Raw genomic sequence first — 16,700 nt, 5'->3', positions numbered from 1 at the left:
TATATTATTCTATAATTATCACTCCAGTAATCCCCGCTATTCTTCCATCTCACCTCGCATATACCAAAAATATCTATATTTCCCCTTTCCATCTCTCACTTAAAATTCTCCAATTTCCCTGTCCTCATCATTGTCCTAACATTCCACGTTCCTATTCCAACTAATTTGGTCTTCTTCTCCTGCGTCCTCTGTCCTGCTGCTGCTGGTTTACCCTTGCAAGGGTTTCGCGGGATTACGACCGCGGAAGCCTTGCCTCCTCCGCTGCCGGGCACAACACACGGCCGATTGGGCCGAGCCCCGTAGTTGCCAGGACTCAAAATCTCTCTAGCGACCATCATATTTATCTTGAGTCATCGGAACGCGCAAACCCTATTGGTATACGATTCCAAATGAATAATTTTCCATTCCTAGATGCATTAACTGATGTTACCCACTTTCTTTGGGACATTTAGAGCCTATGGAAAGAAGGGACAATTTCAGAGGACCAAAACTTGGACATCACGAAATTTATGCTGATGAAAGGTAAGGAATGTTTGTGAGCACTACTGCATATACGAACTTACCTCTAGTTTTTGACAGTCCAATGCCTGAACTTTAGCTAACCACTGTTAGTTTTTGAATATTCTTTTTTATTATTATTATATAAATCTCGTTGCAAAAAGGCAATTGTCCTGGAGGCCACGGTCGAATCCGGTCAACGGTCACTCTTACCATACACAAGAAGAACAGATATGAAGCAAAATGCTCTTACATACAATGACACTGTAAGATTACCAACCGCACCTTTACCATCACACAAGGGCTAATTCACACCATACCTACAACGCTCCGTCCTCCGCACTCCGTCCATATCACGCACTCTTCAATTTCATATACCGTTCAAATTCAGGCACCGTTAAAACATCATTCACTTTTGCAATAAAACTTCTCATGCCATGCATATCACATACATACAATATTTTAATCAGTACAATAATATGATAATCACTGATCAATGAAGTTTTATCACCCAGTGGCTGCTTTACACTTATTTTTAAAACTCCTCAAATTGGATGGAAAGGGCTCAAACAAACTTACGGGCAGCTGGTTCCATTCAACAATAGTTATGTTCAAAATAGAATATTTTTTCTCCTTTGTTTTTTGCGTTCTTATTTTTATTTTGAAACTATGGTCGTTTTATCCGTTAAAGTTTGCTTTTTCTATCTCTTTCCATAAATCTTCCCACGCTTCATCATTTTTAACAATCTAATTCAATGGCATCTAACCTAGTCCTTTTTCTTGTATTTTTCAAACTCTCCCATTTCAGTTTATTTTCCGCATTTCCGTGACACTAACTTCTTTTGTACCTTCCGAGTACATACCTTGCTGCCTCTCTTGAACTTTTTCCACCTTTTTAATAAGTCCCGCCTAATATGGATCCCATACTGTGGACGAGTATTCTAGGATAGGGCTAGCCAGTATCTTAAATGATTTTCCTTTTGTGGCTAAGCTACTTCATTTTAAATATCTCATTACCCAATGAAGTACTTTAAATGCCTTCCGTGTCACATTTATCTACTTGGAATCCCCACCCAATATCCTTAGTTAAGTAAACACCCTAATATTTGCAATGATTCCTACATGAGATTCTTTCTTCAAAGAAGGTGAAAATATCATTTTGTGCATTCTTTTTATTTGAAAAATTTATATACTCACTCTAACTAGCATTAATGCCCATATTATTGTTTGTAACCCAGTCACCAAGGCGATCGACGGCGTTTTGTAGTATTACGCGGTCATTTACACGCTCTACCCATCTGCATATAATGCAATCATCAGCAAAGAGTCTTACTTGGGTATGTAAACTATTTGGTAGATCGTTTACGTAAATTACTTTTGAAAATGCATCCCCTATTTTTACTTTTTGAATTCTGCCTGTAAGAAAATCTTTTATCTATTGCTTTACCCTCAAAACCAATGATAACGACGAACTTAAAGAATAATCTATCGTGAGGCACTCGGTTGAAAGCTGCCGAAAAATCAGCGATGACTGCATCAGCATCCATTCCTTCATCTATTGCTTCGCCGATATATTATTGGCTTCATCTCCAAAGCTGCGTTTCACACGAGTATCCCGTTCTAAACCCATGTTGGTGCTTGAATAGCTATCTTATCTCTTGACCGCCATTCCCGAATTTAGTCGGCGATTCTTTTTTTCGTTATTTTGCAAACAACTGATTTTATTAATCCTTAGGCTTCCGCGCCGTCTATCTGACGAATCCATGCTGATTTCCGGGAATTACCGTCGCGTAGTTTAGTTGGTAGACAACTGTTTCGCACCCAGGGCTGGAGGCGTCTTCAGGTCGAAGTGATGTGCGGTCGCTTCAACGCACATCACTTCGACCTGAAGACGCCTCCAGGACTGGGGGCGAAACAGTTGTCTACCAACTAAACTCCGCGACAGTAATTCCCGGAAATCAGCATGGATTCAACTGATGTTATGTTTACCGGGCTTTAATTTTTGGCTATTGTTTTATCCCCTTCCTTGAAAATTTGCCTAATGTTGGCTTTTTTCCAATCATTAGGCGAGGCATCAGTTTTTAAAGTTACTTTGAATAGCTGACTCAGGTACATGCAGTAGCTATTGCAGTATCGCCCAGTTTTAGAATGTTAATTGATATATTTTCCGGTCCCGCTGACTTATTTGCCTTCATCCTCATTTTTTTCACGATATACGAGTCCTCCACGATAATACCCTTTGTCGAGGGAAGTGAGCTTCTTGTCGCCAGGTGTACTACGGAAATTATTTCCGGTAACGAATTGCTCCATTCAGAAGAATGTTGATTCCCTTCGTCTGATGTCTCTAATTCCCTTTAATACTATCCTCATCCGATTCCCGCACGACCCTTGTGAGAATCAAAATGACACTACCATATGCTCCAAAATTACTCCACTTCAGTATTAGTGCTGCCATCTTCCCGCCGCTACTCCCACTTTGATTAACTTGAGCTTTTCGGCGAAAAGTCCACTGAAGTAATAACAATTTTAATTGTTATAATTTTTTATAACATCAATTTTCACTTCTTCTTCACATTTGAATTTTTAATTTACCATTCCTACATCGTCCTGGTGGAGGTTTAAACGCGTGATTGACACGAGCTTTTCACGAAATGCTGTATGAGAAAATAAAAATAGGATATTCAATTCACAAATTTATGTTCACCAGTTTCTTTCATAGTTATCAATTTCAATCCAATTTGGGAGCCTCTTTCTATCAAATAACAACTGATGAATCAATTCATTTTGGGCAATAAGTGAAACTTTTTTTTAAGAATCGGCATTTGTTTCCTCCGATTTTCTAATTTAAAATCCAATGAAGCCTGTTACTCAAGGAAATGGGCGATATTTGAAGTCCTTCCGACTGTTTGCCACAAGAAAACTTCAAATTAAAATAAATATTTACCTTTCCCTAATATCTTACATGTCTAATTCAGAATGTCGATACCCACTTATTATTATTAGTTTTGCCTCCATTTCAGAAGGCTTGCAATTTTACTTAGAGACACGGGAAGAAAAAATTAAAGAAGAAAGGGACACGGATATCTCAGTTTGCAGTCAACTCTTGATATTTTAAAATAATGACTCGGTGAAAACTGAGAACAATAAAAGTCACACACAAAGAATAAATAAATGGGGACAATATTTTTTCACAAATAACCAGCAAATAAACTAACATTTAATGCTACAAATCATATAAAAATGCTATAAAAATAGAGATATGAACAAATTATCAATTTCAACAGAAAATGTTTTATTTTAATTCGTTTTCCACCCATGGTTAATTAGGATATGACTTTCATTATGGTTAATTCAGATTTTATGGATTTACCTGAAATTAAGTTTTCATAGATTTCTACATGCAATGCTTTCACTTGGCTGAATTCAATCGAGTGATGAGCCTACCAAATACAAAACCAACCAATGCCAACAGAAAACTGTTGCCATCTCATCTATTTACCTTCCATTTTTAGGTATGCCAAAAGGACAAAACATTTTCTTTTCTGGTGGCAAAAAAAACATGAGAAAAAAGGTTCCATAAGAAAATTAACTCAATAAGACCTCATAATAAACCTGCTAAGAAAATGTTTTGACTTGATGTAAGACAATTCGTGATCCTCAGGAAAAAATAGATAATCTAGAGCTAAAAAACTTTCAGAACACTAACTTTGAGTATGCATTGAAGTGCACGATTAATATTTTACAGATATATGGGTAACCCACCTCTCATGGATGATCTCTAATTAAAACTGTGCTCATGATAAAACTTTTTGGCTTTTGAATTAACTAAAAATTCGATACAGGAACTTATGACACAATTTCAGAGAAGTATATAATTCATAAATGCTTCTTTTTTACATTTTAAAAGAGATTGAACATAATAAAATTTTCATTCGATTTATAGCCCTGAAAAGATTTTTTGACAATGAAAAGTTCTGACCAGAGTGCACTAATCTTGAGTGGTCCCACAGTGGTCACATATGTAGAAGTTTATCACCTGTATATCTGATTATAGTTGTCTGTTTTATGATTAATCATTATGTGTTAATGCCTGAAATCTGACAAACTTATTATAATGAATGCTGCATGCATGATTTCTTTTATGTTCCCCATCAATTGTCTTTGGAAATGCTAATTAAAATTATGTTATCACTCTTTTGAAAAATTTCATACATGACTATGTTAATATATTGACTTAGCAGATTGACAGTGTATTTACACTACGGATTGAACACCTAGTTAGCATGCTATGCTATTATTAGCTAACCTCTGGGGATATTTTGAGAAATAAAATCAAACAGTTCATCATTTAAAATGCCCAGAAGGAAATTTCATCAACTGGAGGCATTGCAGGCTCCCTATTTTCCCCTGAAGACTGAAGAGATTGCCTCGTCCATGATGGCTTAGCAGTTGTGGTCTTAGGAGTTGAAACATGATGATGAATCATCCTGTACACCTTGATGGTTTTTTAATCACACCTGGGCAAGAAATAGCAGAATACACGCATTGAAATATGAGGCACTGAAGTTAAAGAGAACTGAATCCTAAACACTTCAACAGGCACATACAGGGTGGGGCACTTATCTCTGGACAAATTTCAATTTGAATTACCCACCATATCATAGTTCCACTGGAGGTCACAATTGGCATTCTTGAAAGCTATAGGCATCTAGTAAACAGTCATAACCTCAAAATAATCAAGATGTTATGTACAAGAACGGAGTAAAATTGAAGAGCCACTATTATCGAAAGTGTTCGCCAAGTGAAATAGTTTGATTCTTTGGGTACCCCAGATCAACTGCTTACGATATTGTGGCTAAGTATAGTGATGCTTCGGAGAAGTCTGTGGAAGGTTTTACTAACCCGGCAAGGAAACCTCAATTGAGGAAACGCTCAGGCACTGATTTCAGAAGAATTTGCAAATTTTGAAGAATGTCGTGAAACTGTAGATGGTAACTGTGGCCTCAGGGAAACAATATGTCTTTCAACAGGACAGTGCACCAGCTCATACGAGTCATTTGGTCGAAAACTGGCACTCAGATGACATTGACATGCACTGGTTAAAGGAGTCCTGGCCCCTGAATAGCCTGGACTTGAACTCCCTTGTTAATTATGTTTGTCGCATAGTCGAAAGAGTTACCAATAAGACGAGGTACCCTAATGTTGCATCTCTATGCACCACTATCGTAGCAGTATTTGCAAATATGGACAGCACTGTTTTAAAGAGTGCCTGAGATCAATTCAGGACAAGATTGGAGGTCATTGCAGCTGAAGGGGGTTACATTGAGTAATGTTACTCTTGACAGATACTTGGCACTTCTTGTAGATAAACGGATTTTCATTTGTATTTTTAAAAAAAAATTTGCTTTTAAACAAACGTTTCATTTGTCCGTACCCAGTATGTCATTAACATTGAGAGATTATTCTTATCCAATACTCAGTGATGATCCCAGAAATTTGAACCACTGTTACTCCTTTAAAACAATTATTTTCCTCTATATCGTCAATTCTCAGCTGCCTATTAATCATGTTAAATAGAATAAGGAATATCCATTTAGTTTGAACAAGTACTAACCAGGAATGGGACTCCATATAGATTTAACCAATTGAGTACATGACTTTTTAGTCAGCTCCTTCCAAGGCTATTTTTTCATCAACTTGCAAAATGGTGAAAATGTTGATTTAAACTCAATAATTAAAAACAATATTGATTTGAATGGAATCTGAACCACTATTTCCAAAGCATATGTACTCTACCCCCACACTCTTTTTACTACTATTTTCATTAGATAAAAGGGCCTAGGTTCAAAAAAATTTCATTATGATTTTCATCATATTGACGATTTAGAAGATGGCAGCATTCTGCTTAATATCCCATTTGAAGTCTCTAACTTTGTATAGATTTCACTTAGTGTAACAAAAAATAATTGATATTAGATAGTGGGAACATAAAATTAACAAATACTATCTCTTTTGGGACCCACTCATGATGATTAAGGGTTATAAATGACCAAATTGATATGATGAAATCCGATTCTAGCTTAGTGGGCACATTAACAGCTGCAAAGTATTTGTGAATATGTTTATATACAATGATACAATATATTCCAATCCAATAAATCACTTGCAAAACAATCAATATCCATCAACTTGTCTTAGAATCTGAAATAGTTCAACAGTAAAAACGATGAGAAAAATATAAACTCCCTCTCTCTCTCTCTCTGTGAGAGGAATGTTTGAGCGCAATGCAGCGCACCCACAACTTGATCACAGAGTACTAATATCAGGTGGTTGTCAGGGCAGTGCCATGAGGTTGAGCAGAGCATTGATTCGGGTAGTGAGGAGGGCTCGCTTGGTGGGGTCCAGTCCATCGACCCAATGGGATGGCAGGGAGGAGTAACCATGGGCGCAGCCAAGCAGGGCACCCGACAGGCAGCAGTTGGCCGATGCATGCCCGCACAGCTGCGCCACTCGACTCACGCCACGCTCGTATGATGATGCCACCGCCCTCACCCCACCTCCCCTTGCCCTGGCATCCCCCTCTCCTCCCCACTGCTCACCATGGCAGCAGCACTCGGCTGCGGGGAACCAACAAGCATCGGCTAGAAGAATCATAGCAAAGTTTTATCAGTGAAAAGGCAAAAAAACAGAATTTCCAGAAAGTGCTTCCAATGAACAATTCAGCGGAGTCATCAAGAAAATTAGATATGAAAACATCAAAAATCTAAATGATACGTGTAATAATAACTATATGCCTTCAACATTGTTCCCTTTTGTGATGAGCTGAGTAAAAAAAAACCTAATTCTAATTATTTCAAGAAAATGACTCCCATTCACTAACCTCTTCTGTTCTACTTTATACTTGCACATGTCCTTTGCCTCCGTTACATTTAAACATCATTCCATCACTGGCAACCAGTTCCAGAGACAGCTAATATTACTCATATTGAGTCTCTTCAACTGCATTCACCTGCGGAATTCTCCATCATCTCCTCCTCACACCATTGCGTACTTTTCTCCCTTTTAACTGCTTCATAACTCTCGTCCACTCTCTCTCAACATGACCAAACCATTGCAGCATACCTCTTTTACATGTCTATAACCAGTGCAGCCAAACCTCATTCTTTCACACACCTGACTCATTCTCTCATCTACAGGGTCCGTACAATAGGTATCGCGACTGGTTCCAAAAATCAAAATTTATTGCAGTTATCATTACAATTACTTAATAATCTTCAAAATACATTTCTCCTACATTGATACACTTAGTTCAGTGCGTCTGCCACTCGTCAAAAGCCTGCTGGAAGTTGGCTTCCGGAATACTGTTGAGAGCCATTGTCATCGCCGCTTGAACTGCCTCGATGGAGTCGAACTGATATCCTTTGAGCTCTCTTTTTATTTGCAGAAACAAGAAAAAGTTAGGTGTTCTTAAAGTAAAGAAATCTTCATTTTCCTGGATGCAGTCCAAAATTTCTTGCAAAATTTCCACCCGCGTCAGTTTTTCTTCCTTGCTCAAGACTTTCAGCACCAGCTTCATGTACAATATCCTCATTGCAAGATCCTCTGTTACAATGGTGTGGACGGTTCCGACTGAAAAGTCAGTCTTCTCACTGATAAGGGCGATGGTTAAATGCCTGTCAGAGTCCAAAACCTTTTTCACTTCGGCCACCTGAGCATCAATTTGAGCGGCCTTTGGGTATCCGATCCAGTGCTCATCTTCGTTGAGCTCCCAGCCTTCCTCAAACATTTTGTGCCACTCAAAAACTCTTGTGCGGCTTAAGGCATCATCCCCGTAAGCCTGTTTAATCAGTTCAAGGGTCTCTGACGCAGATTTCCTGAGTTTAATGCAAAACTTCAAAGCGTGGCATTGCTCGACGGTGCCCTCCATGCTGGTACGATGACACCACAAACAATCACACGTCACAAAAAACCACCTCCTGTCTCAACGCATGCACGGAGGCAACTGAACTTAAGTGCGCCTGAGTGGTGGGGGACCCCTCTACCGAGCTGACCGTTCGGACCCCCATCCACCCCTCCGTTGAGGCTACAGCGAACCAGTCATGATACTTGTTGTATGGACCAAACATTTCATGCATATCCTGGCATACCCTAGTTTCTTATTCTTACAAGTAGTGAGAGGTACATGTATGGTCATTTATGCTGCCTTAAATTCCTTTTTGATACACTAGAAAGGATACCAATCACCTTCCTTCCAGTATTCAAACACCTTTAAATCAACCACCTTTACCATTTTCTAAAATACATTCAGCCAAGATTATCAAAATCATGCACGAATTCCATTATTTTACCATTCACAATCACTTTGCATTCATTATACTAATCAAACATGATAGATTCCACTTCAGACATTTCCTCTTGATTTCATTTGGTCTGTTGCCTAAATAAGGCTACTCACAGCTCCTTGCAGATTTTTGAGGTGATCCGCTAGCAATATTGCACAATGGCAGCCTTATGTCAGCATATAGAAGGATGTGCACAATTACATATTTAATCATTATGCACACCCCATCCACATCTCTCATTCATCCTTAAAGACATTTTGTTTCACACTATACTTTATTTTAAAACAGTTACTTAGATCTTGTTCACTCGTACACCTGCTACACTAATGTCATACGACACTTTTATAGGGCACAAACAAGTGCTCATCCACACCAATTTCTCTCCGAACTTTTTTCAATTGACTATATCAATGTGCCTTCTCCAATTAGCATAAGTATAATAAACTTTGTCTCCCACATTCATGTGCATCTTAAGTATTTCCTGAAGTGCAAATATAAAATCCATTGACCTCTTACCAGGTATAAAATCAAATTAAACTTTCCAAATCTTTTCCTGGGTTACATTACTTTCCACATGCTTTCAAACAAAACTATACCTAACACTTTCTTTGGTATAAATAAAATACTAATTACTACTTTATTCTTACATTCCACCTTATTTCCCTTCCCTTTTTACTAAGACCTAATTGTTACATTATTTCAATAGTTTGATAAAAAATACGTAAGCAAGCATTCGTTAAACAATGCACACAGACCTCAGGACAACACATCAACATTTTGCTTATTACCCCATTGGCAATCACAGTTTTCTATTTTTAAAAATCTTATTTCTACTAAAACCTGATTATCATTTGGATCAATTTCCCTGGATTCATAGTTTTTTTATGGGAGGCAAGTGACAGCTAAGGTCATTTGCACCAAAAGGGATGGATGGGAAGGAAGGGTGGGGAGAAACACTGCATTGGCATTAGCCTACTTTTGTTGAAAGGCACCAAGGGGTCCACAGTTTAACGCCCCATCGAACGGCCGTTGTACTCACTTGAAGTGCTCTCCACAAAGCACCTTAAGTAGGGATCGGGATACCAATGAAATGTATTAGTCTCCATGATTTGAACCTGGGCCCTCTCAGCGGGAAGTCGGTACATTAGCCACTGCACCATATTGATCCCCTCCTGAATTCATGTTTTTCATTCATGGCATTTAGCTCATTTTTACTCTTGGCACCCATTTTATATAAATCCTCAAAATACTCACAACAACATTGCCTACCTCAGCAGTCATCCCAGACAACATGATCATTTTTATTATTACATTAATTCCTTATGGTACACTTATGTGCATGGGACTTCTACCTGGGACAATCTGGGCACTTTATTTTATTTAACATTATTCACATACAGCAGTAGCGCCATTTTACAATGAAAAATATAAACAACATGAAAGAGGACAAAAGACAATAACAGCATAACAATAACAACGAGAACCAAGCATGGACCAGGGAAAATTTTAATTTACTGAGAGGTGGGATAAAGCTTGGGTGGTGAAGTTGTTGCATGATAAGTGAAAGGGGTCGACAGTGTGAGGGAGTGAATTTAGAAGGGAGGAGAGGCGAAATAACAGTGAGCGCTTGGTGAGAGATATTCTAGGAATAGGCAGATGGAGTAGGGAGTAGGTGCGGGTGGATCGGGTTGGTATCCTGAAGTTGAAGAAACTTTAAGAAAAGAACTTACCTACCCCCGCTACTTATTTCCTTGTTTTATATTTGCATTTGTGTGATTGATGGGTCCCTGGCATAGGAGGAATCCTTGCAAACCCTGAACGAGTGAATGTCTGCGATTCAAAAAGGTCTAATGCACCCGAGTGATTGAATGATTGTGCCATACATGTAAATGGATTGATGATTGTGGATACCATACATGTAAACCTTTCTGCTTTTTTTGTCATTACTGTTTGCTTGACAGTTCAATGGCATGGGAGAAATCCTTGTAAACCCCATAAGTGTGAGTACATGTGATCCTCAGAGGTCCCTATTTCTGAACACACCTGAGTGATTGAGTGAATAAGCGAGAACTTGTGTCCATCCATTTTATTTGTTTTCGTGCGATAGACGGGTCCCTGGCATAGGAGGAACCCTTGTAAACCCTGAATGAATGAATGAGTGCGATTCACAAAGGTCTAACGTACCCAACTGACTGAGTGATTGCGAACGTGAACTTGGGTCTTTTTTCTTTTTTGATCTTTATCGTTTTTCATTCCTGTGTGAGTACAATGGGTCCCTGGCATAGGAGATATCCATGCAAACCCTGAGTATTTGTGTGAATGCAATTCACGAGAGTGACTGTTATTCCTTAACACACCCTACTGAATGAGTGGTTGTAAGTTTGTTTCCTTATTTTTGCATTGTTGGGGCGTAATTGATGTACACTGGGGTCACTGTTTCTGAAACACACCTAAGTGACCTAGTGTGTGTTCCCTATCTCTCCCCTTACTTGCGACTTTCTTTTTACCTCCCCCCTTTACAAACCTCGTTCCAATCAAGTTTACAGCCTCAGCTATTTCATTCATTCATTCCTGGCTTTGCCATTTGCACCCATTTGCAAAATGAATTATTTATTTAAAAATCAATCTGAATTTGTTTTGCCCCCGCCATTCATATTATATCCTTACATTTTTTACACAAAATGTGTGCACTCACTCTTTATATCCTTGTAAACTTGATATGCTATCATCCAATCTTCCTTGACTTAAGCTTCAACCATCATCTTCCCTATGTACCACTTTCTTTGCACTCAAAACAACCTTTGCTTCTTAACTCCTACAGGAATGCTGCACTGCTGATTCTCTCAACCATACCCTTACCAAATACTTTTCCCACTCAATCAACAGCTCCTTTAAAACTCAACTACGAATCATTCCCATTCTGTTTTAGATATAATTCTTCTACTGTTTTATCTGTTTCAAGTTTATTTTATTCTCAAGGGCACTTCATTCTTGCTCTTTTTTATTTTTTGACCTCGGACATTTCAACTTGTGCTTTTTTTGCCCTCTGATCTTCCTTGTTGATTATATTCTCCCCAAGTTCATTTCTAAAACTACCAAATCCTTAGCCTACCTCTGTGGTGGTGGAGTAACGTCCTTGCCTACCAATTCCAGAGGTTGCAAGTTCGATTCCCACCTATTTGGGTTTTCCTCCACCTAGGATTTTGGTGTTTGTAATTGTCTTAAATGTAATATGTAGGGGTTAGGTGGAAGAAGGGACTATAAAGTCTCAACCTCCCCAAAATGAAGTCATTAAATAAAGAAATAAAAAATCTGGGTCCACTCCATGTCGAGAACCTCTCCCTGTTCTCATGTTCTTCACCAACATTCTAAGCCCCTTTAACTCACAATCATGGATTATCTCAGTCTCAGTATGTATGATCACGGAAAATTCCTTAAGTGGAAAAGTTACTAAAAAAGCCTCACAGGTAAATCATTTAATTTTCTGTGAAGTTTCAGACAACTTTTAGAGATATTTGGAAACAAGTAATAAATTCTTGGAGAATGACTTTTAAAAACCTACCAATTCTATCACCTTTAAATGAATTAAATCAATTCTCTTATCACTACCACACAGCTGAATGCTCGCTAGCAAAATAACTATATAAATAAATGTGGATAATGCAAGTTCATGCTCATCAACTTATGACACCAAAGTTAGACAGACAATTATAAATTTTCCAGTAAGAATTTTGCAAATGAAATACACATTAAAGAATCAAAAAGCTTAAAGGAAATGCAAGATAATGAGCAATCCCTTTTCATCAAAAACATTTAAAAGTAAAACACTTCAACATTGGATATGGGACAATCACATAAGACATCTCATGATTCCTCAGACAATTGGCAAGCAATATGCCAACTGTAAAACTTTGTCAGGTTTTGCACAACTCACACTTCAAAACAACAAAAAGAACTAAGAGAATAACATCATGCATATTTTAACATTTATAATTAAAAAAGTTTAAAAAGTTCCAACAATTTTTAGAATAGCCAACAGGAAAATTAATTTAAAAAATAAAATATTCACTATTCTAGCCAGACTTTGTTAGCCATGATGTAATCATTTTTACAGAATAAGTAAGTTGTTAACTTTAAATATAATAAAAAAATAAGATTGAATAAAAACAAAGTTTAAGTAAATATTGTCAATCTAACAATGCATTCCAAAGAATGAATTTGCACTTGAATGAACACACAATGTTTTAGGAGAATTTTAATGAGTAAAATTACTTTTTTTAACCTCTACCATCTAATGGAATTTCATGCATTTATGATACAACAATTCAAGCAGCTAATCTTGATTCAGTAACAAACTGAAAGTCCATGGGAAACATAACAGTTAAAACCATTCAGATAATTACCCTAGTTCTTTCAGCACTTTAAAATTTTCATTTTTCATCTAACACCACCTGAAAAGTGGGTTTATTTTCATAAATCAATATATATTTTAAGCCATCCACCATGCTAAAAGTTGATTTTTTTGCTTCTATCAACAGCAGTAACTTTTATCATTTGCCTTTCTCATGCCATTACTGAAAATGCATTCCGAAGCATAAAAATCATTTGAAATTAAAGCATCTTATTGCTTGAGCCCTTGGCAATCAGATAACACACACTATTATGCAAGATTTCAAATCTGGTCATATAAAAATTTGGGAGGACAACCACTTCCAGTCTCACCTGTCTTTGAGGCCGTGCACCATGGTTGGTGATGATGGGGGCCGGAGAGAGGGGGTTGGGTGGCTGTTATGCCAAGTGTCCCCTCGCAGTCATCTCTTAAAGCCTGTACTGCCACTGACAGCGTGGTGAATGGGTGATGCACCTCCTCCGTCACCAAAGTCACCAATCTGAAGGAGAGGAGAGTCATTTGGAAACTCCAATCACAACACTGCATACACATTCTAACTGCAATGATTACTCCAAACATGCAACAGAGGCATTTACAAACATATGCATAATATGCAAGTGCAAAATTTATCTAAGTCTTCTCCAACTCTGAGATGTACTCACAACAATTTTTTCCTACATTTCTTTGATTCCATAAAAAAAACCTAGACCAACAAATGTTCCACGACTGCAGTTTACTAATGTCTAATCAATTGATTAATAAATCCAAAATGTATCACTTTAAAAAATAATAGTTTTCTTCAATGAGACACTATTTTCCTGTTTGTAAATCTAACCTCTAATTAAAACAATATTTAACTTAATTGACCATACATTTCTATATCAAAGTTCATTTTTTAATTAAAATTTTGAGCCAAGTAAATGACGATTTCACTTTTTTATGCAGCTTCTGATGGAGGCTATCTATTAATTGACATTTAAATTTCCAGCCACCAGTTAGATTTCTCTTATATCAATCAGCTTTGGTGACCAACAACATTTATTAGGTTCATGATAAGCACGTAAAATAACAATACATGTACAATTCAAAGAAAAATTTAAACAAAAAAATCTAGATATAGTTACAAGTCAATGAGCTGTTTTTAATATAGCTCTATCTGAATCCATTTATTGCCACAGCATTTGAAATAAATTACGATATGCATGGCAGGTATGTTCATTTTAATCATCAAAAGTTATGACAAGTGGGGAGTTGTCTAAAAGTCACCTTACGTTAAGTATAGTATTTCTTTCACTGAATTCCATGATGAACATGACAGAGCCAGTTCTAAATTTTTATCCCTAAAACCCATTCAAGGAGTGACATTAAGCTATTCACACACAAGAACTGATATTACGCTATTTCATGGGAAAATCATATCAGGACAACATGCGGACCCGCTTTAAAGAAACTTGGCTTCATTAAACAGGTGGTGGGGAAATGTAATGAGAAAGAAAAACAGAGGTGTTATTTTGCTCTAGTTAGGCCTTATTTTGAATATGCCGCAAGTATTTGGGATCCTTAGGAGAAAATTTGGCAAAAAGAGTTAGATTAAGTTCAGAGAAAATCCGCCAGATTCATAAAAAATTGTTAAAATAGGAAGATGAGTGTGACAGGCCTTTTAGGGGAATTAAAACGGGAGCCACTTGAGATGAGAAGAGAACAAGCGAGACAGAGACTTTTAGAGAGTTTCAGAACACACGAGTTTAACAATTAGAGTTCTTTTCAAGATGGCGACTTCCGATAATAAGTGTGATATTAGCTCCAAAAATATTCCCGAAAACCAGCTATATTTGGAATGTGGATTTGGCTGTAAGTCATTTTTCCATTACGGATGTGTTGGTCTAACGGAATCAGTGGCGAATTCCATAGCTAACAACTCGCAATTACTCTATCGATGTGAAAAGTGTTTGTTTGGTCCATGTGACGCAATTAAAAAAATTGAGTGTAAACAAGACGAAGTCCTACATATTGTGACAGATCTACAGGTCAAGCTCAAGGACTGTTTGAAATTAATAAATGACCAGTCAAAGGAAATCGCCATTCTAAAAACGAGTCCACTGAAAACGCACAAGAAACCGAGGGAAATACCGGGTGACGTCAAAATATTGATCACCAACTCATTGGAAAGTGAGCGATTGCAACTTCCCGAGAAAACTGTGAAAGAGAAGAAAAGTAACATGGAACGGTTTAATTATTCTCAAGTCGGAGCTACTGATAATAATACTAATAATAAAGAGCGTGCTCCTAAGGTGATGCTGCCGTACTCTTCCGTTGCTCGCAAAGGAAATTTACAGCCACCAACTGTGGAACCGCATACCACTGCATGCAACATGAGGAAAGAAGACGATGAGGGCTACACCATGGTCTCATATAAACGGAAACCTCGGCCAAAGCCAATTGTGGGGACGTCAAACTTGGACAGTGATTTAGTCGGGCTGCCGAAAATGGTCCACATACACGCTTGGCGATTCAAAGAAGACACGTCAATCGAAGCAGTTAAAAAGTATGTATCAAGTAAAATACCTGGCAAGTGCTTCGAGATCGAGCAGTTAAAGGTATCTAGAGGCACCTATACCTCTTTTCGTGTATCGGTCGGTGAAGACTTAAAAGATGTCGTGGAAAGTCCCGACTTTTGGCCGAAACATGTTTGTGTCAGTAGGTTTTTTTTTCTGAAGGCCCGCCTGACCTCCGCAAAGGGTTAGTCAAAGTTAGGCAGCCTTTAACAATCGCGCAAGTAAATATTCAGTGCCTTAGGAACAAAGTAAACCTGCTTGAAGTGGCTATGAATGAGTGTGAACCAGACATTTTGTGTATTACAGAGCATTGGTTAAAATACGAAGAACTTATGGTTATTTCACTCTCAAATTACTCCCTAGTGTCGTCATTCTGCCGGGCCACGTATAAAAATGGAAGTGTGGCCATTTTCGTGCATAGTAGAATAAAGGGGACTACTAACTCAGTTCACGTGCCTGTGAAGGAAGAAAAAACTTTTGAATGTGCAGTGTGTTTCCATGAAACTCCAGTGGGATTGCTCGTGCTCATCTCCATCTACAGATCACCAACTGGTGATTTTCATTCATTCATTAAAAAACTGGACCAACTCATTTGCTCCTTATATGCAAGCAACCGGATACTCGTGCTGAACGGCGATCTCAACTGTAATCTCTTAGTTGACTCCCCTCACAGATCCGAATTGTTGAATCTGTTCAAAACTTATGGCATGGAATGTTTTAACAATAATCCTACCAGAGTCACTCCCACATCTGCCACCCTAATTGATTACGCTGTGACCAACTTTAACCATGAAAAAGTAGTTACAACTGTTTGTGACCTAGGTATAACAGATCATTGCATGGTGAAAATAAGTATCGATACTAACCAACCAATGGATAGTCCAAATGATAAAACTTACCCAAGGCGGTCTCTGA

General features: G+C 37.9%; 1 protein-coding gene across 2 annotated transcripts in view; it reads right to left on the bottom strand.

Annotated features, from left to right (window-relative positions):
- Positions 1-6,607: 6,607 nt before the first annotated feature.
- Positions 6,608-16,700, bottom strand: part of LOC139690204 (uncharacterized) — a 33,233-nt gene continuing 23,140 nt past the window's right edge. Inside the window, exons 9-11 of one of the 2 annotated variants that reach the window (XM_071587499.1) lie at positions 13,563-13,729; positions 13,244-13,291; positions 7,119-7,139 (exon numbers count right to left, since the gene is read on the bottom strand). In XM_071587499.1, coding sequence (XP_071443600.1) covers positions 13,278-13,291; positions 13,563-13,729 — 181 coding nt within the window. In that variant the 3' untranslated portion in view covers positions 7,119-7,139; positions 13,244-13,277. Of the gene's footprint in view, positions 7,140-13,243; positions 13,292-13,562; positions 13,730-16,700 lie in introns of both variants that reach the window. The other variant, XM_071587498.1, reaches the window with a different exon arrangement.

Source organism: Hetaerina americana, unplaced genomic scaffold (assembly GCF_022747635.1).
Source record: "Hetaerina americana unplaced genomic scaffold, ioHetAmer1.1.p SCAF_3, whole genome shotgun sequence".
In the NCBI taxonomy this organism is placed as follows: domain Eukaryota; kingdom Metazoa; phylum Arthropoda; class Insecta; order Odonata; family Calopterygidae; genus Hetaerina; species Hetaerina americana.
Note: the sequence above shows the minus strand (reverse complement) of the source record. Positions and strands in the feature narration are given on the sequence as shown.